A 27,253-nucleotide genomic window follows, 5' to 3' on the forward strand; every position below is an offset into this window, starting at 1 on the left:
ACGAGGACAAACGCGACTGATGCCTGTGAGCAAAAGCAGCCGAGCCTAAAAGATCGTCGCTCGTACCTCACGGAAGGGACGCGGCGTTTAACTCGCGATCCGACCTGGAATGGCGTTTCCCCCATCCCTGGCAATTTTCATTACAGAGTTTGTTTACCATAGGACAAAATGCAATTTGCATTTATATAAGCTTTTTCATTAGGCTGAAGTCTCAAAGCACTCTGAAAACATCAAGAACTGAGCAGAAATGTGGCAGGCAATTTGAAATGGGAGACTAGACAGCTCGTCTTTTTTTGTTCCTCATGCTTTATAAACTTGTATGCTATTTCATTGAACAAAACGTTTATTGGATTATTTATTTATTCAGACCTGAATAAAGCAAATTTATGCTGTATATGAAACCTTAAGCATTGGAATAAAGATGAATTAGTCTAAATACCAAACTCATAATATCATTTTCTCTATGGATTGAGAGGGAAAGCACCTACCTTCCAAGTTATGGCATAACGTAGATCAGCTTAATTGTATATGATTATCTTTGTTCTTCACTAAATCTGCCAGATTCTAGATGGGATTACCTCAGATTTAAATACAGGTCTAGCTTGCATATTTAACGATTAAGACTATTGTGTAGATTTGGTATATTTCTTTGTCTCTGTTCTTAATTTGGGTGACATGGTGGAGATGGATACACACAGGTGTCACCAGCAGCAACTTTCATTACTGGTGTCACACAAACTGCCCACTCATGTGCAGGTGATCAAGCTGACATTCGAGGATTTTGACCTGGAGCGAGGCTACGACACGCTGACAGTGGGGGACGGCGCGTCCGTCGGAGACCAGAAGACAGTCTTCCACGTGTGAGTGTCATCTGGTGCCCTCCTCTCTTCCTCTCTTTCCCTCTGTCTCCCATTCTCTTGCTTTTTTTCCCCTTCTATGACCTCCCTGTGCAGTGGTGCATGGAATAAATACCCAGGACCAAATTTTTAATTTCCGTGCATTTCAATGTTAAAACAAGATCACTTGACTGTGATGTGTTGAATATTGATGCCTGTAATGGTGTTGGAGACACCAGATGCTCGGAAATGTGTTTTCTTTTCTTTTCTTTTTTTTCCTTCTTCCAGACTGCAGTTAATAATTGTTTGAAAATTTATCGTGTTCATAAAGTTTAAAAGATCAATTTTTATGCATGTGCCTTCCGTGGATGATTGGTCCTCATCCTGTCTTTGTCATGCTGTCATCAAAAGCTTTAGTCACGTATTCTGTCCTGAAAGGCTTCACTGGCCAAAGTTAAGAGAAAATGGTTCTGACCCTAAACCAGCGCACCGGGTTGGCTCTGTTACAGGCTGTCTGGGACCACCACGCCGGACCTGGTCGTCAGCACCAGTCACCAGATGTGGCTCAACTTCAAGACCGATGACTCCAGCGGTTCACTTGGCTTTAAGGTGTCCTACGAAGGTACAGGACTGGACTTAAAGAACAGCTTTTCTGTGTGACCCATTCATGAAAGACATTGTAAAGATACAAGAGAAGTAACAGGCAATGGAGGCCTGTGAGAAAATATTCAAGATAGATCACAGTAAAAACACTTTAAGTAAAACTAACCATATAAATATTTTATTATGTTATCTTGTGCTGCAGTTTCTGTGTACTTTGCGAGACAAAGTAGCATCAATGACCAATAATGCAGGGCTATTAAAGTCACTTACTGTATGAACAGCTAATTCGATCTAATTGGTCATTCTGTTTGCTATTGATAGTTGTGTCTTTAATGTTTCTGGTCAGCCGTAAAAAACAAGAGTCCAGCGGCAGCATTTCCTCAGCATCTTTTAAAGGTTGCTCAATAAATATAGCGGGCAGACTGGGTCACGCGTGAGAGTTGCTCGTCAGCGCGATATATCCAGACTAGATTTTTCTTCCCAGTCTTTTCTTTCATGGTGATTTATACGTCATTTTCCACCCACTGAAGTGGAAGCGAAGGGGATGGAGTTATTGACGGTGACTCTTTATAGCTGTATATCATTAAAATTCTGCTTCCCGGACGGCTTGTTTATAGGTGGGCGCTGTGTATCTAGCTTAAGAGAATAATATAAAAATTAAACAATATAAAATTGACTAAGGGGAAATATGCCACAGTCATTTTGTTAACCGCAACAGGAAGATCCAGGCTGAGGTCATATAAATGAGGCCAAAATTTTTTGGGATATATGAGTAATGAAACTGTAAGATTACCTTGTCGTTCTTCGTGTCCAAATGGGCTTCTCTCATTTGTAAATTTCTCTTAACTCGGTCATAATGCGATGGCACAGGAACTCGGTGTATAATCAGCCTGGAACGGCCAGTGTGCATTGGCTAATCTACAGATGTCATTCCAGACAGTGCAGGACCAAGGTCCTCTTCCCAATGGCTTGGCGGCAGGTAAAAGCCGCAGGTGTATTTTGCTCCACTAATGACTGAAGGCTGAAACCCGCCTTCGCCATCGGTTCAAGTCTGTTGCCCCATTAATGAACCAATTATCAGGAATTGGCAGGCTTTGAACAGCCTAGCCCTGAGCCCACCTTTGCTTCTAGCGATGACGCAACTTAATATTGCAGGGTTGCATTTTATCCTGATTGTAATGCATTGACGTGTCAGTTTTCATCTTGGCCAGAAGACCACGTCCCTGTTGCCCTTAATCGTATTCTCTGCGTACCTCGCAACCAGGCTTCAGACGGATAGCTACTAATGGCCACTTTCAAAGGGTTCTCAGTCTTTTGCTCTTATGTTGTTATCCAAGGTTTTTTTTTTCAGGAAGAGCCCTGTCTCTCCGCACGCGAGAACCTGCAGCATACGGGATCTGACCCATTCATCCCTCTCTGATTTCTCTCATATTGGAAGTGAAATTAAAATGCACAGAAACTTAATTACATTGTGGATTGGCTTTGCCTATGAGTGAGATTAAGCTTTTGTATAGTTTTGTAGCAGTAAAATGCAGTATAATCTAAAATATTCATATTCATAATTATTTGTTTTAGTAGCAGCAGTAGTAGCAGAATTCATGGCTATATAACAATAAAATAAGTAACATGTTCATTAAATTATCAGCAGTCAGGCCAGTGTATCAGTAAAATAATTATTTATTTAAATGATAATTGTACTTTAATAGTGTTACATTTAAGTTAAGCTACTGAACTGATCTTGCACTAATATTCTCCATAAAAGTAGCTGAAGCATATTTTTCTCGATTTATTCCTTAAAATTCAGCACAGATGCCATAGTTTAGCTACTCAGTGAAAACTTCCTAAGAGATTGACAGCATGATGCCACAGGAACACAAGTATCTGATGGATAAATAAGTCATGTGAATATTTAGTGGGGGGATGATGGATATGAGGGAGAACATAGCGACATGTGTGCCTGTATGTGACGCTTCCCTGCTAGGCCGTGTTTGTAGTGGAACATCTGCCCACATTGGCTTCTCGAGCTGATGGCCCCCTCTACAGGGAGTGCAATTTAAAAGAAATAATGTATTAAACAGTTCTGGGGAGAGGCATTTGTATAGTCACACGTGTTCAGGGGCCTTGCCGGTCTCGTTGCTATGTCGACGGGCCCCTTTTCGAATTATAGCAGCTTGTCAGTCAGTTTGGGTGGCAGCTTAGTACAGACTGTCATGGACCTGCAGAATACACCTTGAGATGAAACCCATAGAGGCCGAGGACACCTTACAGCTTCCGGAGAGGGTAGCCTGAAATGCAAAGCAGAGTGACTGTCACGGGGTAGGTTAAGAAACATCACGCTAACAGGTATATCAGGGGAAGGAGGTTGAGTGGGTTACAGAAAGGAGAAAAGCTAAGGAGACAATAAGCGGACAAACATTCACTATGATTAGTCCCATGGGGATAGTTCCATTGTCTGTTGGGCATTGCAAGTCATGTGCAGCTTGACCCAATTAGTGATACGTGCCATTTTTATTCTGCTGGCAATGACCCACTGAGATCAGAAAATGGGCCCCGCTTCTCGTTAAACTTGAAAACCATGACTCGCGGACTAGTCTTGGCACAGAATCGCCACGCCGACCATTGCGGGTTTTACGCATTTTCTCCTGCCTTTCCAGCTGATTAGCTGAGTTGATTTTACCCACAGCAAGGGGGCAAACAAGACCTGACATGCTTAGGGTTTTGGATGCTGTAAATGAAAGATCCGAACAAAAACAAATTAATTTGGAGAGAAAAAATCTGGAAATCAATTCGTATTTGTTGAAGCATATCAGTGGGGCGGTGACGCCGAACGAAAGTCTAAACGAAACGATGATTGTTGCTGTTTCTTAAGGTTAGAGGCAAGCGTGACGATGACAACAGTTGCCAACATGGTAATACTCAATGATTTACTTTGACTCATTCCATGGTAACATTATACGACGAATAACAATGAATAAATAATGATTCCCTGTGGGACTTAAATAGCAGGTTAATGTGGCATTTTTTAAATGCATTTGTAAAGTTTTCCCAAGAATCCTAAGGCAATTGTTGTTGCTAAACACAACGGCGTTGCACGCAATAAGGAAACGAGAATGCAATTTCAAATGCCTGTTGTACTTGTATTTTATCTACAAATATTCTTATGATCTAGTACATTTTTGGTATATTGCTGAAAATGTCTGTCAACTTGAAATAGCGGTTGCTGTCTCCATCATTATATAGACACGGCATGCTGACGTTTGGTTGCTAATTGGCATTGTTATCAATTGTGCATGTTACATATAACTTCACACCATACCGTAAAGCCTTCATAAGAGGCCAAAGCTCTTCCTTCATGCAATTAAAGCGGAATCAGGGTGTGAATCTGATTTATGATGTGTGATATGATGTGCCTACTGGCCTTGGTTATATTAGATTGTCTAGCTGCAGGCCACACTGACGGCAAAGACTCGCATGGTCTATACTCTGAATTTAATTTCATGAGCTTCCAAGCTTAAGCACCATTAAGGAGCTGCACTTCGAAAATAAAAGCCTGACTAGCTAAATCGGATAGCAAACGGCTGCACCCGCCCCCCGGAGTTTCCGATACTTACGCCTCCTTCACCATGGCTTCTCGAGCACTTTTCTTTCCAGTGTTCACAATATTCTTCTCCCTGTGTTGGAGCTGCAACCTCTGCGCCATGATCTCTGCGCTCTTCCTGTTCGCAGTGTACGACCCCCCTAACCCTCCGATCCCTCATGCTATGACACCACGCTGTCACGATTGCTTTTAAATGCATTCGCTTTGAAGAATGTTCCAGAAATCAAATAAATAAAAAGGCAAGATTTCATCATGCGTTTATGGCCACAGATCTTGAGACATGGACTGATGGAAGGATAGATCACAGGAACAAAATTGAGGCGATATTAATAAACTGGTCATTCTTTCTGATTTTCCCCCCCATTCTGCATAGCTGCTTATATAAGTTGCATTCACTTTTTGCATTTCAGAACGTCCCTTGTATACATTTAGCATATACATATATACAAAACACCAGATATGCATTTTTTTTAACTTTATTTGAAAATAAGTTTTCTTCTTTATATTTTATACTTATGTCAGTGGCAGTTTTTGTAGTGTAACTCGTCTTAGGGGTTCCACAGTTAATTGACCTGCTCTGGTGCAAAACGGTGGCAAAGCTGCACTCTGCAATTATCTGCCTCGCCTTAATGGTTCATTTTAGCAGCAGTAATTACACCACCCGTTACGGTGGCAGTAGCTTTGATGTGCGTCGCCGCTTTGATCCGAAAGCGCCCACACGGCCACTTTATGCATGCGCTCGCAACTGTTAAACCGTTATGCCATAAACAAGACACAAGACTAGTCAGTGGGTCGATTTGTGCTTTAGCATATGCAAGGGTGCAGCAAAGGCAAGTCTGCCCACGTCCAGCAAGAATTAAGCAGCCTTAGAAGGTTAGCAGAAGTGGGACAAGCCGCTCCAGTTCTTCCGCGTGTGTTACTGTAGCTCATTGTCTTCGCATTTTCGTTTAGGCTTCAGGATGTGTTTTTTTTTTTTTTTTTTTTGTCCGAACCCCCTAACTGATGGCTCCTCAAGCACTTTTCACGTCCCAGCTTCAGTCTGCAGAGGGCTGGACATCGTGGTCTTTGTAGATTTCTGGTTTTGTAGAACATGTTATGCAGTTTGATCGTTTTATTTTGACTCGCTTGCCATGTTTAATGCATGCGCCCTCTCTTGTTCTGCCACATATATAACATATATCATGTCTATATGATTATTGGGTCTCTGTGTTTTCATTACCCTTTAATGACATCACCAGACTTGGTCCATGCCTATAGCCCTCTCCGTACCCATCTCTCTCCATCCAAAACCAACACTATACATCCATATTCATCCCTGGCAATTTCTATCAATCCATGACGATTCACATCTATTGCATGCCTTTGCCATCCAGTCTCATCCTTCACCGTGCATCCTTTCCTCTTCCCTGCAGAAATTGACCAGGGTAGCTGCGGAGACCCAGGTATCCCTCCCTACGGTAAGAGGGACGGCTCGGGTTTCCGGCACGGGGACCACCTGCACTTCGAGTGTCTCCCCGCCTTCGAGCTCGTCGGGAAGAAAAACATCACCTGCCAGAAGAACAACCAGTGGTCGGCCAAGAAGCCCAGCTGCGTGTGTGAGTGGGTCCTCTCTGCTCTTCCCTAACCCCTTCATTAGGCCATCAAGCAAAGGAGCAGAAGTATAGTTTTTATATACACTGTGTGCTTCTCTGTATAATCCTACTTTTTCCATGCAAACTGGTTCAATAATTTCTCTGTGCTGCAGTTTTGGGGCCTTTTTGGTTTGTTGTCTGTATGTCTTCCCCTTGGTTGCCGTTTCATTCACTCAGGCTTGCATGGCACATCCTGAGTTTGCCGAATTTGATGTGCCCCTAGCTCAAAAAGGGAGAGGCTTGCGTTTCACTTCTTTAACCAATCACAGTTTTCATGGTATGACATCACCGCATTAATTAGAACCAGTGTTCTCTGCTAAGCGGCAAGGTGCACAGATTTTTAAAGTACCTATTTTTTTGTGTATGTCTTTGGTTAAAGGACATGTCATGGATTAACAAAACATGAGTAAATTTACCTGCAAAGGCTGTGTGAAACAATGTAAGGGTGCATCTGTGGCAATGGTGGCACAGGAGGTAGTGGTACCGTTTGGCAGCCGGAGGGTTGCCGGTTCAAGCCTCGGCTCCTTCTGACCCCATCGAAGTGTCCTTGGGCAAGATGCTGAACCCCAAATTGCTTACGGCGAGCTGGTTGGGGCCTTGCGTGGCAGTCTCTGCCACTGGTGTGTGAATGTGAGGCAAATTGTGAAGTGCTTTGAGTTCTTGAAGGAGTGGAAAAATGTTCTATATAAATGCATTCCATTTATTACCTGTATTTCATAATAACAAAAACAATAAGGTTCCATAGCACTATGTGCTTTGGACCCTTAATAATAAGCCTTGAACCAGCAACCCTGTGAGCACAAGTACAGAGGTATGAGCAACACACAACCCCTGGACAGAAGATGGTAGATGACAAGCAAAAGCCCCAATGCTGTGATGTTATAGGGTGAAGACTGTGATTGGTTAAATCTTGTCGAACCAGCGACACATCGAGCTCAGCAATATCAGGACGTCCTGCTTACACAGTGGTCTCCTGTCATCATTCTCCAACTTCTGAGGTGCTTCTCTTTTCTATTTCTCGTCACCACATTTATTCTTGCTTCATATATGCTTATCTTCGAATGTGGATCAATGTTTCTGGCAGTGTTCTAAACTTCAAAACTGCACATGTAATATTTAACAGTTATTTCTCTGGTTATAGCTTGAGTCACGGAGAACGCATAACAAAGCAGCATGAGGCGAGTTTTCGGCGTTAAAATAGTTGCCGAGGGTCGGGTTATTTAACACGTCTCCCCAGTCTAAAATTAGACAGAGGCATATTGATTCCCCCTGGGTGTCGGGAGCCTGTCAGCAAGCACAATTCTTAAACACTTGTATTGATTGGTGAAGAAGCGGCTTGTCATGCTGATCAGAATAGTGCCGGCCACCGGGCTCTGACCCCACGCACACCCATCAATGTTACTCCCCTCCTGCATCTGTGCCTGGATTCTGTTACATCCTGTTCCTCCCTCTGAAGCCAAATATGTTCTGTAACACAGGAATCACTGTGATCTGTGACTCTTTTTTTTGTTTGTTTGTTTGTTTTTTTTGGTCAGCATTTGTTTATTTCCTTGACAACTGAACAAAATAGATCAAAATCCTGCCGCCGAAGACTGGTTGAGCCCTATTACTTTAGCGAGCCGCCCCTCGATTTTATCGTGTTTGTGATGACAACTGTGGCCTTTTTCATTTTACAGTGACGTGTTAGCCCTGGTCAGTGCTTTGCTGCTTTATTCTCCGTCTTTTATCTGTAATGAGATAAAGGGACCGGAGGTTTCAGTCCAAGGCAAGTGAGAGTCCATACCTTCTGGCAACGTGAGCATCTAATAACCTCAGGTCTATAGCAGGGTCCATATTGTCAGTTTTATTAACCGGCACTAGCCAGGATCGGATGAGGAGGTCTTTAACTAAAGACTGCTTAATTAAAAAAAAAAAAAAAAAAAAAAAACTAATTAAGGCTCGAGTCAATACTGCAGCTGATAGGGCTGAGGACACAGTTGCTTTGTGGCTTGGATGAATTACAGCAAAGGTCAGCCTTCAGACACATCAAGAAAAATGCACAGCATTGCAGTGATCTCTGGTTAACTAGGCCAGTTAACTAGCTAGCCCTTTTCAGTGACCATATTTCAAAATGCCGATGTGATATTTTACCTGCTGGGTTATCAGGACGTCAGCGCTACCCACAGTTAGCTGAGCTACGCTTGTACAATTAAGAGTAAAAAATGCACTGGCGATGCAGCAGAACACACTGTACAGGACCCGGGTGCGAGCAGCACCGCGCAGTATTTACAGAGTGAGCCGCAGTATTTGCAGAGTGAGCCTCAGTATTTGCAGAGTGAGCCGCAGTATTTACAGAGTGAGCCGCAGTATTTGCAGAGTGAGCCTCAGTATTTGCAGAGTGAGCCTCAGTATTTGCAGAGTGAGCCTCAGTATTTGCAGAGTGAGCCTCAGTATTTGCAGAGTGAGCCTCAGTATTTACAGAGTGAGCCGCAGTATTTGCAGAGTGAGCCGCAGTATTTGCAGAGTGAGCCTCAGTATTTACAGAGTGAGCCGCAGTATTTGCAGAGTGAGCCGCAGTATTTACAGAGTGAGCCGCAGTATTTGCAGAGTGAGCCGCAGTATTTACAGAGTGAGCCGCAGTATTTACAGAGTGAGCCGCAGTATTTGCAGAGTGAGCCGCAGTATTTGCAGAGTGAGCCGCAGTATTTACAGAGTGAGGCTCGCCGCCAGACGGCTGAGCTTGACAGGCACAGATACTCAGAGGCACAGCCACGCACTTGCCTGCCGCCCCCTACACGCACGCAGCCATGCACTCGCCTCTCTCCCCACAGACGCACAGACATACGCTCGCACACACTAACCGAGGCTAATAAAGTCATGAGATGCAACGCTTTAGACACGGGGGGCCGCAGTTTGGGCCGAGCGCCGCTCAACGCCCAGACTTGTATGAACATAGTATCACCCCCCTCCCTGAACGCCGCCCGCTGCCTCACCAGCTGTCGCTGGCACCGCTCTGTGTCCTTCTCGTCTATCCGCGCGTTTCCTCAGTGCCGTCAACGTGGCCCGACGTCTCGGACCCGGCCGCATCGCCAGGGCGGTGGGGGGAAGGTGATCCGCAGCATTCCTGGTGTTCCCGGGTCTCTCTTCATGTTCGATCGGTGATGAATGTGAAAAGCCACTGCAGGAGTCGAGGGCAATGTACAGAAAATAAGGAGAGACAAAAAAAGAATGAAAAATAAAAGCGAACTTGTGATTTATGGATAGCCTCAGGTGCAAGATGGAAAATCGAGATGGCAGAAAGGGAAAAAAAATTAGCAAAACAAAGCAAAGAAAAATAAACAGTGAAACATGACTGCTCGATGTGATGAGGTGCAAAATCGCACTCTTCCAGTCGGGTGGCATATGTAGATAGGCAGAGACGGCCGTATACACGGAGTTAGAGTTGTAGCCTCTGTCTTTCTCCCTCCCCTTACTGTGTTAATAGGTGTCTCTGCAATATGTATCTAAATGTTTAGATTGGACAACACTCATCAGGATGTACTGTAGCTGTAGAATTGAAAGCACCGGTGCTAATAATTGTCTGAAAACATTTCTCAGAGCATCAATTCTTCCTCTGATTGCCATTCAGACCTTTTCTGTCTCCGGCAGAACACGAAGGGAACAATTTGTGAACACATTTCAAGTAATCTTCCTATATCCTTTACTCACAGTATCCTCTTTTTTTTAGCCTCAGACAGTCTGAGTGTTCTCTCCTTACCTGGTAATCATACAGTATAGGGATTCCCTTTGCTTTGCGGTACGGAAACATTATACAGTACTAGGCGCTATGCCCTAATCTTCTCTGTATTGTCCAGCGTTACTCTGCTATGCTGCCTCCCTGCTGGGCATCCTGACGTGTTACGTACCCTTGTCTGTGTTCTGTGCTTAGGTTCCGCTTTCTGTGTTACTCTTTGCTAATTACGTGTTAAATCTCCAGAGAGCTTTGTGTAATGGCTACTTCACAGCCTCCCTTGACTCGCGGTGCTCACCGCGCTGCCGGTAACTGTGATGTGTGCTAACTCGCCTTCTCTGTGTCTCCCTGCTCAGTCTCCTGCTTCTTCAACTTTACCACCCCATCTGGCGTGCTCCTGTCGCCCAACTACCCCCAGGAGTACGGGAACAGCATGCACTGCGTCTGGCTGATCATCGCCAAACCCGAGAGCCGCATCAACCTGGCCTTCAACGACCTCAGCTTGGAGAAGCAGTTCGACTTCCTGTCCATCAAAGACGGTGGCAAGGCCGAGTCGCCTATCCTGGGCACCTTCTCCGGGGATGCGCTGCCGTCTCCCATCACCACTAGTGCCCACGTGGCCCGACTGGAGTTCCTCACGGACCACACCAACACGGACCGGGGCTTCAACATCACCTTCACAAGTACGTAAGCCATTGGTGTCTTTTGGTGCCGTGACACTGATGTTCTTTAGCCCATGTTGTTACCAAACGGGTTGTTATGTGCCCAAACCAAACGAAAACAAAATGATGCAGAGTGAACGTGACAGAGAATTAATCAGGAAGTTAATGGTGACTGATTTCACCAAGCTGAACAACGTTTTGGTTTGTTGGCACCCATCTACAGTTAGGTTGACATGTATGGCAACAACGCAGCCAAGCAACATTCCCTTTTGAATAGATACCAGCTTGAATGCCCTTGTTCACTGAGTTGAGTTTCATGCTCTTGACACAGTTTGGAATCCATTGCAGATTCATTTCAGTGTCTGGCACATTGCATCAGTGTCTGTAGTGTCAAATTGTACAAACAAAACTGACCATACAGATCACGATGACCATGATATAAAATATAAAGAGAGTAAATATCATATCGTATGCTAAACACATAAAATTAATGTTGACAGAGCACCTACAGAGCTGTTTAACTCCCCTAGAACTTTCTGTTGCACAGTGGCGGTCTTGGCCCTTCTGTGTCCTCGTCTAGCAGGTTATTTTTTATGTCTTTCTTGTTTATATTTAGCTTTATTAGTCTAGCTCACACCATTCTGAAATGGTCGTTAATAAAACTTTTATAATTTGAAAGGAAAATATGTGGATGAGGTCAGACTTTGTTCAACGTGCAGATGCCCAAACCCATAATATGTCATTAAACTTTCAGGACCAGATAGTGAGTCCAGATTCTCCAGGGATTCTCTCAAGGGCAAGAAGAAGGTGCTGGGAATTATGGCATTAATTGTCAAATAAACAGGCAAACAGACAAAGAAATAATGAAAGACAGGCATGGTTAATCGGAGCTGACGTCGTTACAGACGTCTCCCACCACGTGATCCGCTGATGGGCTCTCCTGGGTGGTCTAGTCCTATCATCCATGTTAATTACGAAGATGACAAACTCCATTGAGAAGATGGTTGCTGGTTTAATAAATAGAACGATGGTGATGGATGAGCTTTGGGGTGGCTTTGGGTGCGACGGACTGGCGGGGGAATTAATCATCGCGAGTGTGTCACTGCTGTGTCGAACCACGGAGGCTAAGATGGCCCCCCCATGCGGTGCTGACGTTTATGGAGGAGCTGGGCTCTATCCCCAGGTGATGCATCGCCCCCACATCCGCTGTCGACGGCCGTGCAAGCCTGCCCAAACCTGGGAATCAAGCTCCGAAGTTTCTGAGCCGTATAAATCAATCTGGTCTTCCTAAGTGAAACAAATTAGATCCAAAAATAATAAACAGCTGCAGAAAAGTTTGCTCAAGGAGCCGTAGTTTTGGGGGTCGGGTTGCTACCATATGCGTGATGTTCAGTAATAGTCCCATGCAGTGTATGAGGAAGTGTCTCCTCACTGATCCACCCTCCCTTAAACTCCACCTCCAACCCACAGCCTTCCGCCACAACGAGTGCCCAGACCCCGGTGTGCCAGTGAACGGGAAGCGCTTCGGGGACAGCCTACAGCTGGGCAGCTCCATGTCCTTCACCTGCGAAGAGGGCTTCATCAAGACCCACGGCTCGCAGACCATCTCCTGCATCCTGAAGGATGGCAACGTCGTGTGGGACAACGCCATGCCCCGCTGTGAAGGTGACTAGCCCTTCCTTTCGTGGGTGGATAGGAGTAATAATATACAAACTCCTCATTTAGCAACCATTCGACGGTGAGATATACAGTGGTACCTCGGTTCTCGAACTCACTAGAACTCAAATTTCTTGAAAGTCGAACAAACCAGTTTGACCTAGAACTCGATCTGAATATCAGAAGTCGAACCGTGAACGCTGACCTAATATAAATTGTATGCGCCAGGAAATTAGTCATACTACAATGCAATTCTTACTTGAATGCCTTCTTCCTAGACTGGACTATTAACCAAATAAAGCAGCGCAACATTACAGTAACTAACAATAAATAAACCACTAGCTTACGTGTGCTGTTAGAGCATTTATGTCATTTATTTAAACTTAATTTTACCAGGTAAATTAACTGCTATACGTGATATTTGGGAGAAATAGCAGATTACCCATCGTAACTGCCTGGGATACAAACGTCATGCACGTAACTAAATTCTTCAACCAATAAGGGCAAAGGTGTGTCGTCACGGAAGCGGTTCCAGTTTGTGCAGCCGGGTGAGAGGTCGCAATGCATCTAACCGTAATGCATTGCGTCAGGATCAGAATGTGTTGCTTTAAGCCAGCGCTGTAAGCAAGTCAAACGCACCCAATGACCGGACTGGGGAAACAAACTGAAACGTGGACTTAATACAGAGGACTAATGACAACAATCAGAAACAGCTGATCACATGGGGATCCCACACGAGGTTAACGAGGGGGTGTGGCACACGGAAGGAGCGGACGATTGGGGCAGGACAGGGGTAATGTTGGGATTAGATCTTTATCGTTTTGGAAGCCATTAAGAGAAAAAATGCTCTTCTTGTTTTATCATGTTTATTTTGTGTTTAAATGCTAAAAAAATATACATATATTTAGGTGTAATTTTGGGGGGCCGGGAACCAATTAATTGGTTTTCCATTATTTCTTATGGGAAAAATTCGATCAGAACTTGAACTTTTTAGGATTCGATCCGGAGTCCAGAACGTATTAAGTTCGAGAACCGAGGTACCACTGTATATATATTTTTTTCTTTTTCCAATCCATGCATGCATTTATGACCAAGTTGCGTACATCTGCCAACAAGGCACACCGGAGTGGGAGTAATGCTGGCTTAGCTGTACAAGAACTTTATCTGAATGAGACAGTGGCAACCAGTAATCTTTTCAGTGCAAAGCACAGTTGCACTGACACCAAGGACACCATGATTTTCACTCACTAACTGTTTTACTAAACGACCTGGTTGTTGAAACAGAACTCGGTCACTAAACGAGGAGTTTATGCAATAATAATAATAATAATAATAATAATAATAATAATAATAATAATAATAATATCAGGCACTCCTGCTGGTACATTTACAGCATAGATCACACATGAGTATGGATTTCTCATGCCTGTTTTCCCAGTTTGCATGCAGATGTGGCCAGTTGTTTACACCAGATGGCTATAATCTCAGGCAGTCTTCAGCATTTTTATTCATTATATAAATGTAGTCAAGCATACAAAAAAGATTATTCCCTCCCAAGAAACAAAAAAGAAATTAAATAAAGTAACGTACATCCTGAAAATCGTAACGGCAAAATAATTTTGAGCAAAACTCATTAGTAAATGCAGCTGGAAGGCTGTGGTTCCAGATGTGCGCACCTGTGATTTGTAGCGATTTGTTGCGTGATTCGTAGCGTGATTCGAAGGGTAGCTCCATTCAGGAGTGCTTGAGGTTTAAGCAAAACTGCTGAAATACATCTGCATCCACACTATCCCAGGCCCGGACCCCACATTCCATGCGAGGGCTAATGCGGATGCATGCGCAGCTCCCTTCACTGCTGTGGTAACTGAGCCATATCCCAAACTCCCTGTGACAGCTGACCGACGGTAATAGTGTAGAACAGCACGGCTCAGGCAGTGCACCTGAGAGCGCCCCTTTGAATCCCCGGGAGTTGTGCTGCTACTAGAGGCGTTACTGGGTCAGCAGGCTGCGTGGCGGGTGAAGGAAGTGAACTTACGACCGTGAGACTGGCGGTTTACCTCCTGGGGCTCGCTGTTGTACCTTTGAGCCTGCAGCTTCACATGTGTCAGAAAAAACCCGGCTGCGCGCCCCAGCAAAAGTGCAAGGCATGCAAGTTCTTTCTCCTAAACGCACACAGCAAGCTGTTGCTTGTCCGTCTCCCGGGTAACATGAGGTGGGGGGGAATACTGTGGGTGCAACGCCAGCCCATCATCATAGGACCTTGCACGCACACCAGTACACCCAGTTGTATGTTTTTGGGCTGTTGTGAAGACAGGCATGTTCCTCACAGGAATCTGCCCCCCAGGTGAATGTGCTACCCTATACTACGTAGCTACATGACATTACGCATGAAAGCAGAGAGGTTACACTCAGAAAGTGCAGTGAGGCCCATCCTGCAGTTATTATGAACCAAGCAGGCTCTATATTTGGGTGGACCGGCTGGTGCGTGACAGGAGCATCTGTGGTTTCTTCTCCCTGACGTAGCCACAGAGCTTGTGTCCAGTAGAACCCTGCTTTTAGTCAAAGTGGTCACACCCAAGCCTGGTAGCAGAAGTGAAAATGGGCTGTACCACCTGCTTTGCTGGGGGGGGGGGGGGCAGTCAGTGGGTGGGAAGGAAGTGCTGAAACCGAAACCAATAATTTTTGAAAATTGTTCCAGCCGGTAGTATCACTGTCACTCTTATATGTTGCTAAGCTGCTTACCATCTGTGGACATTTTCACAGGAGGAATCAGAGGGTTCAGCAGGTGCAACAGCACAAACCTTCGGGGGGCATGAACTGACAACCTTGTGGGAGCACATCATTATACTTAAACCACCATTCCTCCCGCTGCTCTCGGTTGGCTCAGACCTTAGACTGACAGCACTGGCAGCACTGCCTGTGTAGCTGAAGCCTTCCGGAAACATAACAGTCATCCGTCTTCAAATCCCACGGTGTCCCCGGGAGCTTTACGCAGAGACAGGAAGTCAGATTTCACTCAAGCGTCATCATCCTTCTAGACAAACTTGCCGCCGCCGAAAGGCCTCCGGGAACTTATCTGCATTTGAGCAGGCTTGTAGACATGATGGGTAAGCGGAGCTGCCCTCCAGCTCCGACATGACAGCACCTGAGAGCTTCCACAGATACTCGGATCCTGTCCAGATAGCGTGCTTCCCTTCCGGTTCTGATGCTCTTTTCCAGTTGTTTTACGTTAAAATCTGCATAAACTGTCGTCATTCTTAAAGATGAGTATGCTTCTTCTGGAGTTTACAAAAAGTTCAGTTGTTCTCGAGGGGATCTCTTCAGCCGTGCCACAGTATCTGACAGGGTCTCTGCTGTATTTTTGTACACCCCCCCCCCGAACCTAAACACCCCTACAGCTCCTTGTGGCGGGGAACTTAAAGCCCTAAGTGGCATCATCCTGTCCCCGGGCTGGCCTGAGCTCTACAAGGAGGCCCTGAACTGCGAGTGGATCATCGAGGCCCCTCCTGGCCACCCTATCAAAATCATCTTTGACAAGTGAGTGCTGTTCCTGCCTCGGCCCCTCAGCCAACCCTGCCAGACTCCCTGCAGCTCACTTTCCTGCCGTAATTCTGCATTTACCATTGCTGGGTTGTAGCCCTAATATGACAATGATGACATTTATTTATATCTGCCCGAGGATCGTTCCATTTCGGTAATCTGCGTCTAATTTGTGTGATAACATTTAGTTCTACGTGTGAATGACAGGCACACGCACTCCAATTCCTTATGTCGTACACGATAATTATTACGCAGCTTTGAGACACGTGATCATATCCGCACAGTCACATGGCTCTCTGGAGAGCCACAGTCCCGTGTGGCGAGACATGTGCTACATTTAGTTGTGGTTGTGCCCCAGACACATGCACACGTATGACAAAGACATGAACAGCTAAAAACAAATGTTCTTTTGCATGCATGTACATAAATTGAAGATCACTTGCAACAATAACGCTAATGCAATCAACAATAATGCAGTGTCTCACCCAGTCCTTGTGGACCCTTAGGTCCATTTTCTTCTACTTCCCCCCAGCTCCCGACACACCTACACCAGGTAGTCAATATTCTTGTTTGGCTGGAAGCTGGGAGGGAAGAAATATGTGCACTTTCTAGGGTTCCGGGACAGGAGAAACAGTGCATTACTGAATTTGCATTATTGTTGTGTGCTTATTAGTGTGTATAGGTGTACAAGCAAGTGAGCTTTTCTCAATGTACGAGACTGGGTTGGGAAACATTGGAATGACACAATGATCAGCACCGGTTCTAAATGACCCAGCTGTTGGTTCCTGCAGGTTCCGGACGGAGGTGAACTATGACGTGTTGGAGATTAGAGACGGACGGTACCCATCGTCCCCCCTCATCGGCAGCTACCAGGGCACGCAGGTGCCGCAGTTCCTCATCAGTACCTCCAACTTCCTGTACCTGCTGTTCACCACGGACAAGAGCCACTCGGACATCGGCTTTCGGATCCGCTACGAGAGTACGCCCCCCGCTACGGTGCTACCTTGTGACGCAGCTCCCGGTGTTATTTTTGGACTGACGTCACCGTAGGGGTGGTGAAGTACCTCCCCTGGCATGCCGAGCATGGCTCAGTCGCTGTTTGACAGGCACCTCAAAGTCCTGCAGGATCTGCCGCGCTGACAGCTGGCATAGGCCGCGTCGCGTAGAGAACCGCTGCCGGCATACCCACGTCCTACACGCGTGCGCACCACAACCTCTTTAGAACGAGACTGTGTTCCCGTCGAACATCTGGTGTTTACACCAGTGCATTCTGCCATAATTAAAGGCTGTCATATTCTGATTGTACATGTAAAGGTTCCAGTGGCACATCTGAAAAGAAGCTGCACTTTAGATGTTGTGCTTGAGTTTGAATTAGCGGGGAAACAGATTTTAAATTCAGAAATTTTCCGCTCAGTGTGTTTTTGTACATAATTCAGTTTGGACAACTGTAAATTACATGACTAACTTCCTTGTTTACCTTGTGGTCTAATCCAGAGTGACTTAAATAGCAATTTTGATGCTTTGCCCATAATCTGAGCTTCTTGTTCAAGAAAGGTATGTACATTTCCGAATGGTACAGTGTCCTGTCCCTATTTAGATCCTGAGCCTATTCATTATTGGCTTCCGTGAAATCTACAGGACAATACTCTGACTAGTTTCTGATCAGAAAGCTTACAAAAAATTATCTAATTATCCGGTTACATGGCCTGTTCTCCTGCCACTGGAGTCTGCAGTTGGGATACAAGCAGCCACTTTGACTCAAATTAAATAGACTAAAATTGAGCTGTCAGTTTTAACAAGATGGAAATAAGAAATTAACCACTCAGTTCGTCTGGACATCTGAGCTTGTGTTCACATCGAGCCATGCCCCCCTGCTTTAATTACAAGAGACACTGAAATACTTAACAGCTGAGACACCCTAAAGTAAATAGACAAAAAAGGATGTGCTGCTATCGTAACGATCTGCTTTAAGTGCACTGAGGTCTAAGTCACAGCATCTGTAATTACATAATAACAGAGGGCTGATTTTGCAGTGAGATAAGCAGATTGGCAGGCGGGGCTTTGCGTAGCTTTGTGACAGAGCAGAGAGGGCAGCCTGTGGCCGCGGCTTCGTGTGACTCACGTGCCACAGTCCCAGTCACCATCGCGCCATAAAGCTCAGCCTTCTCCCCGTTCCAAAAAAAGTACACTGGCACGATACAGCAAACGCTTGTTTCTGCAGAGGCACATAACCTTTAGAAAAGCGTATCATACTTATATAAAATAACAGCCGCATTTCCTGTGAGCACTGCCACTAGAATTACCCTGGATGTATTCACTGCATTAACTAAGTGCTCAGCAAATATCCATACGAGGTATAACTGTCCCATATATACATTACTCCACATAAGTCTCTTTGTAGTACGTTTAATTACGCTTAAATCTAACTCAGCAGTGTTTAATTCCTCAGGAAATAGCTATTTAAAGATTAGAATTTGTACAAATGAACAGTAGTACGATAAAAAATAATAATGTCTTTTGTTCTCCACAAAGTTACTGATAATTTGCCAGATGGCTAGAAGAACATGGTTTGGTTCCAAAACCTCTCCTTAGACATTCCATGTAAATTTTGCCACCATCTCATAAATATTTAATTCACTTCCTGAGATATTGAGCTAGTGGTCCAGTTCACAAACACGTGGGTATATTGGAATGTTTTGCTTTCGCTAAAAATGTATAATGAAAAAGTCAAAGTAATTTTATTGAACAGATTTTCACGTGTTGCTCAAACATTAATCAGTTAAAAACAGAAAAATACCAAATGTAGAAAAAATATATCTATATAAGAACTATTCCTTTTTTGTAAACTAGCGATACAGGTGGTGACAGTTTGCTTAAAGAGGTGCATCATGAGTGGCACAGTAACTTACTGGGCACAGTGATTCGGCAGGTGGTACAGTGACTCTGTAGACAGCGTAGCGACAGTGGATGGCATAGTGACTCAGTGGGCAGCGCAGTCACTTTAGCAAGCGGCTCAGTGATTCAGTGGATGGCACAGTGACTTAACAAGCAGCACAGTTATTCATTGGGTTGCACAGTGACTTAGCAAGCAGCACAGTTATTCATTGGGTGGCACAGTGACTTAAGCAGCACAGTTATTCATTGGGTGGCACAGTGACTTAGCAAGCAGCACAGTTATTCATTGGGTGGCACAGTGACTTAACAAGCAGCACAGTTATTCATTGGGTGGCACAGTGACCTAACAAGCAGCATAGTTATTCATTGGGTTGCACAGTGACTTAGCAAGCAGCATAGTTATTCATTGGGTTGCACAGTGACTCAGCAAGCAGCATAGTTATTCATTGGGTGGCACAGTGACTTAGCAAGTGGCACAGTTAGTCTGTAGATGGCACCGTGTCTCAGTGGGCAGCACAGTGACTTAACAAGTGGCTCAGTGATTCAGTGGGTGGCACCGTGACTCAATGGGCAAGATGGTGGCCTCATACTTCGAGGGTCCTGCACCTTTGTTTGTGTGGAGTTTGTTCCTCCCATGTTCATATATGTTTGCTTCAGGAATTCTGCCTTTATACCACAGTCCCCACATATATTCATTCAGGGGGTTGGGTGTCTCTAAATATCTGAATACGTGATGGTGTGTCTGTATGTCCAGCAATGGCCTGAATTTTCCTCGGGGGCGGAGATAAACAGCCTCGTCTCCGTGTCTCCACCCCCTCACTGCAGTTGTGCAGCTGCAGTCAGACCACTGCGTGGACCCGGGCATCCCGGTGAACGGACAGCGGCACGGGCACGACTTCTACGTGGGCGCGCTGGTGACGTTCAGCTGCGACGCCGGCTACTCGCTGAGCGACAGCGAGCCTCTCGAGTGTGAGCCCAACTTCCAGTGGAGTCGTGGCCTCCCCAGCTGTGACGGTACGTGCTCCCCCCCCCCTCCCCCAGCCAGAGAAATCACTCAGTTGGAAGCAGAGACATAATGGGGGTTTTCATAGAACTGAGCCAGACCTGATCGCGTTGTCTTATGTTTTCCCTGCTTTCTCTCTGCCTCCCTGTTTCCCTGCCCCTGCTTACACCGTTACATCCCTTTCTTCACCATTTTTATATCATTGGCAATAATCTTGTAAACTCCATTTTAGTGCATCGTCAAAGCTGGGGACAAAGTAACGATAGCTGTGTTTATATGTCGTTTACGGGATTCCCCGCTCCATTCTCGCCCACACTAAAGCTCTCTGCGGAGGTTACATCCATGGGAATAGCGGCACCATCCTGTCACCCGGGTTCCCAGACTTCTACCCCCACAACCTCAACTGCACCTGGGTGATTGAAACGTCCCACGGCAAAGGTCAGCGCGCAGCTACCTCCAGCTTCTGTGACATAAGCATGGACACTTTTATTGGACAGACCACCAATGAATCTTGATGTCAACATTTAGAATTTATGCTGCATGTTTCTGGGATCGTTACCCATATTTTTCTTTAATGGCATTGCATTTTTGATTCCCTCTATATGGTGTTTTCTGTCAAGTGCTTTACGACAAAGCACTTATAAAAATACTGTAACAAGTGAAACCTGATTGACTGACATGCTCTGTTGACCTGGAGTCACGCGGTAGAATGTCAGTCCAGCAGGAGATTGATCCAACTTTATTGTTAGTTGCTAGCTGTTTATGTTCCCTTGTCACAGCAGCAGATGTCATCGAATCGATAAAAGTGCTGCGATGATGATGTCACCTGTAGAGTCGAAGCCAGCATAGTGTTCGATTGGTCCTTTTACTGAGGACTCTCGTCTTTAGCTCTAATTGTATAGGTTGTGGTGGTAATAGCGTCTGCCTGATGATCGCTCTGCCCTTCTTTTCCTCCGTACAGGCGTGCAGCTCACTTTTCACACCTTCCACCTGGAGAGCCCCCACGACTACCTGCTGGTGACGGAGAACGGCAGTTTCTCAGAACCCCTCTGGCGTCTCACGGGTTCCACGCTGCCTCCCCCCCTCAGCGCCGGCCTCTTCGGCAACTTCACCGCCCAGATCCGCTTCCTCTCCGACTTCTCGGTCTCCTACGAGGGTTTCAACATCACCTTCTCTGGTAGGCGAGCACCCCGTCCAATTCCCCTCAGTATTTTACACTAGAACCATAATTTCCCAGACCAAACATCAAGCTTCTTTAACCGCCAAGCAAGACATACTTCGGCTTATGCAGCCCTTTTGTTCGCGCTAATGTGCCATGAGTGTTAATAACAGCAGCCAATTGAACACCCTCAACCAAAAAGCCATAATGTTCTTAATAGACTGGCTGCTCTGTTGCAGCAGTGAATCTGACAGCCTTAGCCAAAAAAGCCATAATGTTCCTAAGAGAGTGGCTGTTCTATCCTGAAATCATAAAGCTGAAAAAAATTAAGTGCAATATGTATTATATAAAATGCTAGATAAATAGACATAGTTTATTGGTGATTTCGTGTTTATCGAAGTTTCTGCTTTTTAACAAATGTATTAAGTAATGGTATTTTTTTTAACAAATCAACTCAGGTGAAACAATTAAAAAATGTGTGTTTTCAGGGTCGCCAACTCTCACGCATCTGGTGTGACGCTCATGCTTTCAGATTCTCTCACTCACACCGGAAATCTTGCGGCAAATTTATATTATTCCATTATAAACTTAAAATTAGCTGCATCAAAAGCATTGGGGTAGTTTGAAAACCCTACAGACTATTTAAAAGGTAATTCAACTCTTTCATACATGTAAATGCATATTCATGTGAAAAATCTCACTCCGGCCAGCTGGCTGAAGTTGGCAACCCCATGTTTTATTTGAACTGAAAAGTAGAATGCACTGTTTTCAGCTGAAGCGGCTTGTCATTCCGATTGCGTTGTTACTCCGACAAATATAAAACGAATATGAGAAAAACATTGCGTGTCACATTTTATATCTTTTCAAAATAATAATAAGACCACCCATACCCTACTGTAATGGCTATTAAAGTGATCAATTCTTTTGGTATTTGTATTAAAACAAGCCTTATTACTGGTGTGGGACTGTCGAAACCAATGCATAAATGAGCACTAAAATATATGGCATAAACACAACTGTACTATGGGCTTTATGGCTTTTTTTGGGGTGACAGTGTAACTCTGTTGCTGTGAGTATTACTTACTGTCCCATTGTTTTCTTGATGAGTGAGCAGCATGCTAATATGATGGCCCATCAAGAAAAACACAAGGCGTGATACTCAGAAGTATGTGCTGCTGGCGGTTAAAGGGGTGTTAAGGGGTTTCAAGACATATAAGGTCAATAGGGCCATTGAACTAAGTCCATTCACCTCCAGACACTCGTCCTGACATTCATACAGGGGCGGTTATAGGATTTCTTAAGGTGGGGGCCAATCAGCTTTCAGCTGGTGCCAGCACCTGTATGGCCCCACCTCTATTTATACCTGTCACTTACAGAATATGCAAATGACATGCAAAGTGCATGCAAATTAAATATATACCGACAAATGATATTTGAGAGATGACTGTGACTCTTTAATCTGTGCCTCTCGCCCCCCGCTGTCTTATTCCCCGCAGAGTACGACTTGGAGCCCTGCGAAGACCCCGGTGTGCCCCCCGACAGCAGCCGCAAGGGTCTGCAGTTCGGAGTGGGAGACTCCCTCATCTTCTCCTGCTTCCCGGGGTACCGGCTGGAGGGGCCGTCCCAGGTGACCTGCCTGGGGGGGCGGCGGCGGGTGTGGAGCTCCCCTCTGCCCAGGTGTGTTGGTAGGTGGTCACGTGCTTTCATTTTGCTTGGTTAACATTATAACCCCCCCCCCCTTCAAATACTTTGTCCAGCCCTGCCTGCAGATAGAGAAAGCCTGACTTTGACGGTGCATTCTATTTGCTTAGCAGACGCTTTTCTCCGAAGTGACATACATTGATGAGAAAGCAGGGTCACCCCTGCAGCAACTGGGCTTTAACAGCCCTGCTCAAGGGCCCGATGCTGAGATCTCTCTTCTGACGGTGGGATCTGAACCAGCGCCCCTACGGTGACAGACAGCATCCTAACTCACTGATCCACCCCCAGTATGAGAGATACTGTTTTCAGTGGGGCCCTACACAACATGGGACAGCAGAGAGATAAAGACCTGTGCTCCTCGCTGTCGCTCATATTTTTGTCTTTCATTTGTTGACTGTTTAAAGGGTTGTAGTTTGAAGCAGTGGAACCAGAGTTTCACCAAACTCTAATTTAAAGTTTGCAGTATTTTATTACGGAATACCTTGCAGGCCAGATTTCTCAAAATCACCAAGCAGCGGAATTGCTCGAGGTGCTAGACTTAGAAAGTAATTTGTTAATGTTATGACAGTTGAAGCAATAATTAAGTTTAATGTATTTATTTTTTTCCCAGCACTGACTTCCTTATGGTGCCTGCAAATATTGTTTACGCTTCTCCAGGAACTCGGTCAGGCTGTTTCTATATAAGTAAATATTTGAAATAGCTTGTTGAGTGTGTCTGTTATGAGTTTCTCTGTTACACCCTCGTAATATTTGAGTATCAGTTTTAAACACGTTAAGAGAAATGCAATTTGTAATAATAATATGTCCAGGAGAGGGTGATAATGGAAGTAGGCAGCGTTCACAGAGATAGGTTCAGCTAAGCAATTTAGAGGAAGTCTTTTATCGCAGCTGAAAGAAACAATCGCCCCGGCAACACGAGCAGCGTCTACATGTCGGCTGCAGGTGTAGATCAGGGCCACAGAATCCGGCAGCTGGCTCTGAACTGCCCGAATAGTGCAATGAATTTAGTAATTCACCTGAATTAGGAGTAATTATGCCCCAACCATGCAATCGAGGTTCTAAGCGTGACATACCTGCAGTCGTATCTGCAAGTGCTAAGCTGTAAATCTGCTGAGTTAGAGCTGTGTCTGTACTTTTTTCCAGCATTTATTACTCTGCTATGTAATTTCTAGGCGGGCTGTGGCTCCAAAGTAATGTACCCCTGCATGCAAGGCCAGGTGCATGTATGAGTGTGTCTGGATGTGTGTAAACCTTCCCCCCCCCCCCCCCACCACGCCCCGCACCAGGACCTGACATGGCTCCTCTCTCCCCATCCCTACAGCGGAATGCGGATCCTCCGTGACTGGCACCCAGGGGGTGCTTCTCTCCCCCAACTACCCGGCCTACTACGGCAACAACCACGAGTGCATATACTCCATCCAGACACAGCCGGGCAAGGGCATCCAGCTGCGCGCCAGGGATTTCCGTCTTCAGGACGACGATGTTCTCAAGGTGATGAGTGGGGCAAGGGGCTGTGTGGCAGCTTGGGGGGGTCTTTAAGGGAGTCTCATTTTCAGCAAGGTTTGCAAGTGAGGCATCTGAACTTGCTTTGCTGAATGAGATCGTAAAGTGCATTGTTGCCAGATCGGAGTGCCTGGTTTGAAGAGAGGCTGATAAATTCCCTCGCGTCCGCTGCGTCGCGATGGCGGCCACGCGCAGGTTTACTCACGCCCTATCTGTGTGCCAGGTGTACGACGGCAGCAGTAACAGGGCCCGTTTGCTGGGCACCTTCACGGGCACGGAGCTGCTGGACACGGCCCTGAACAGCACCTCCAGCTTCATGTGGCTGGAGTTCATCAGCAACTCCGAGAACACCAGCAAAGGCTTCGAGCTGCACTACAATAGTGAGTGCCGTCCCACCTCCGCAGACTCGACAGGATGTCGCCTCGATCTGTAGCCCCCCCAGCATTAGAGATCTGGCAGGAAGTAACTTTGTATTGGTACCAACTGAAACAGGAAGTGATCTCTAGCCATCTATCAGGTTCCATCTGGCCGGAACTAACCTGTACACATAGCTCTGTATCCATAACGATCAAGACAGGAAGTGACCTCTATCTGCAACTTTCCATCTGCATTACCTTGGCAGGAAGTGACCTCTTACTTTCAGCACCGAGCACTCAGGAGCTGACCTGTATCTGTAACTCGGTATCAGTACCAGCCGTGGCGGGAGGTGACCTCTATCTGTAAATCTCCATCTGTACTACCTTGGCAGGCTGGGAGCTCTTTCTGAATTGATGCACTCCCCCTCCCTGCCCAAGCCATACAGAACTGATGTCATTCTGTAGGTGTCTGTGGCCGTGGGCCGCGGCGGCCCAGTCCGGGTAACTTCCGGAGAATGGTTACGAGGGCAGTGATGAAGAATCATGAAAAAACAACCTATGGATAATTGAATGCTAACTGGTAGCTCTATATAAATAAAAGCCCAAGTTATATCTGGGGTTGTTTAAAACTAAAGGTTATATCAAAGGCAAACAGACCAGAGGCACATTTAAATGAACAGAGGCCCCCAGGCTGTTAGAGTTGTCAGATCCCCCACCCACTATTTTGTACGATGGTGTAGTTGACTACTGGTGTGGGGGGGTTAAAATGTTACTGAACAGAGTTAGTTGAGGTGCCTTTTTAGGCCAAGGCTCCTGACCCATGGCAGAATCACTGGCGGCTTCTGTGACACACAACTATTGAGATTCGGACGATTGCATGTGAATCTCGGACATGCAGATCCGTAAGGCCAAGAGACGGATATGGCCACATGTGCCCACAAGGAGAGGATGGTAACACAGGACGAGCACAGCATGCAGAAGGTCAAAGCACACATTTTATACTGCATCTCTGCTCCTAATTCATTAATTGAATGAGCTGGCAATGAAATGTGAATACATGGAACAGCGGAGGTGCTCTTGAGGAGGAATTTGGGAACTGAACAGGGGTTCAACTAGCCATCCAACTGGGAATCAGTAACTTTTTGAAGAACAGAAGGTTTTTTTTTTTTATTTGTGTTCCTGTTAATGTTAAATTAGGTTGTTTTTCTGTGCAAACATACACTTACTACCCAGATAAATAGCTTTAAACATCATTTCCTTTGGAATGCCTAAGTCACAGTGTACTGCACACTCCTCGGCCAGGAGAACCCGAGGTTGTTGAGGAAGCGAGGCAGTGACACTCTCCCCCTGTGCCCCCCGCGGCAGGTTTTGAGTTGGTGAAGTGCGAGGACCCCGGCGTGCCCCAGTTCGGCTACAAGCAGGATGACCGGGGCCACTTCGCGGGCAGCACCGTGTCCTACGGCTGTAGCCCAGGCTACACGCTGAAGGGCAAGGAGGTGTTGACGTGCCAGAGGGGGGAGCGGCGGGCCTGGGACAGCCCCCTCCCCCTCTGTGTGGGTAAGCCCCGCCCCCTTCGACGCTCCACAGCACCCTTTAAACCCTAATCCATAACCATGAAACATAGCTTTTTTCCCTCAACTCTACCTCATTATACTTCATTGACACGCCATCAGAAGATTCTTCTGAGGCAAAAAGGGCAAGACCCCATCTGGGGTCTCTGGTGGCAAGTTCCGACCTTGAGCAAGGCGAATTACTTGGGGAACAGGTGCTGTAATGCTCTGCTGGAGTGGCTATGTCCTGGCAGTGAGACGCGGGGCTTAAGCTGGCCACGCCTGGTGAAAAGGCGCTCTTTTAGTGGAAGGCCAGGCCGAGGATCTGTAATGTGTTTCCGTGACTCCTGGAGGAGGTCATCACTGGAGCTGAAGGAGATGGGTCTGTTTCATATTGATTTATAACCCTGCTGTCCACAGTCCGACATTTGTCTGATAGGATCCCGGCAAAGGGAAAAAAGAAAGAAAGAAAGAAAAATAAACCTGAAAAAAAGATCAATTTGATCAAAGCTCTACAGGACATTTGATTTATGCTTTCTTGTTGAGTTTTCTTTTTTCTCTCTCTCTTCTTCTTGCCTGTGTTTTTTAGGCTTTTAAAGTTGGAAAAGGCCTTGTGCACTTTTGGTTCCTGAGGATGCCTGGATTATTGCAAAGGGCTTTTTATATTCATTTTTTTTTCATTTTATTTTTCCAGTTTGACAGCAGATGTAATTTAGAAGATTCACTGGAATTCCTACTTATACCATACCTAGGAAGTGTCTGTACTGAGAACTGGAGTAGATCCAGAGTGCAGTGCTCTGGGTGGGAACTTGTTCTGCTTTGTTTAAATGGAAGTCGGTGGAATGGTGTAC

The 27,253-nt window shown here is 45.7% G+C and overlaps 1 protein-coding gene across 3 annotated transcripts in view; it reads left to right on the plus strand.

Moving 5' to 3' along the window:
* csmd2 (CUB and Sushi multiple domains 2) overlaps nt 1-27,253 on the plus strand; it is a 261,987-nt gene that overhangs the window by 149,559 nt on the left and 85,175 nt on the right. For all 3 annotated transcript variants that reach the window (XM_023832148.2, XM_023832149.2, XM_072705512.1), the window contains 14 exons: nt 757-860; nt 1,346-1,458; nt 6,450-6,632; nt 10,734-11,060; nt 12,510-12,704; nt 16,094-16,232; nt 17,027-17,214; nt 19,956-20,144; nt 20,455-20,571; nt 21,095-21,310; nt 22,789-22,977; nt 24,315-24,484; nt 24,720-24,876; nt 26,218-26,409. In XM_023832148.2, coding sequence (XP_023687916.2) covers nt 757-860; nt 1,346-1,458; nt 6,450-6,632; nt 10,734-11,060; nt 12,510-12,704; nt 16,094-16,232; nt 17,027-17,214; nt 19,956-20,144; nt 20,455-20,571; nt 21,095-21,310; nt 22,789-22,977; nt 24,315-24,484; nt 24,720-24,876; nt 26,218-26,409 — 2,479 coding nt within the window. The remainder of the gene's footprint in view (nt 1-756; nt 861-1,345; nt 1,459-6,449; nt 6,633-10,733; nt 11,061-12,509; nt 12,705-16,093; nt 16,233-17,026; nt 17,215-19,955; nt 20,145-20,454; nt 20,572-21,094; nt 21,311-22,788; nt 22,978-24,314; nt 24,485-24,719; nt 24,877-26,217; nt 26,410-27,253) is intronic.

This window comes from Paramormyrops kingsleyae, chromosome 23 (genome assembly GCF_048594095.1).
Source record: "Paramormyrops kingsleyae isolate MSU_618 chromosome 23, PKINGS_0.4, whole genome shotgun sequence".
Classification (NCBI taxonomy): Eukaryota; Metazoa; Chordata; class Actinopteri; order Osteoglossiformes; family Mormyridae; genus Paramormyrops; species Paramormyrops kingsleyae.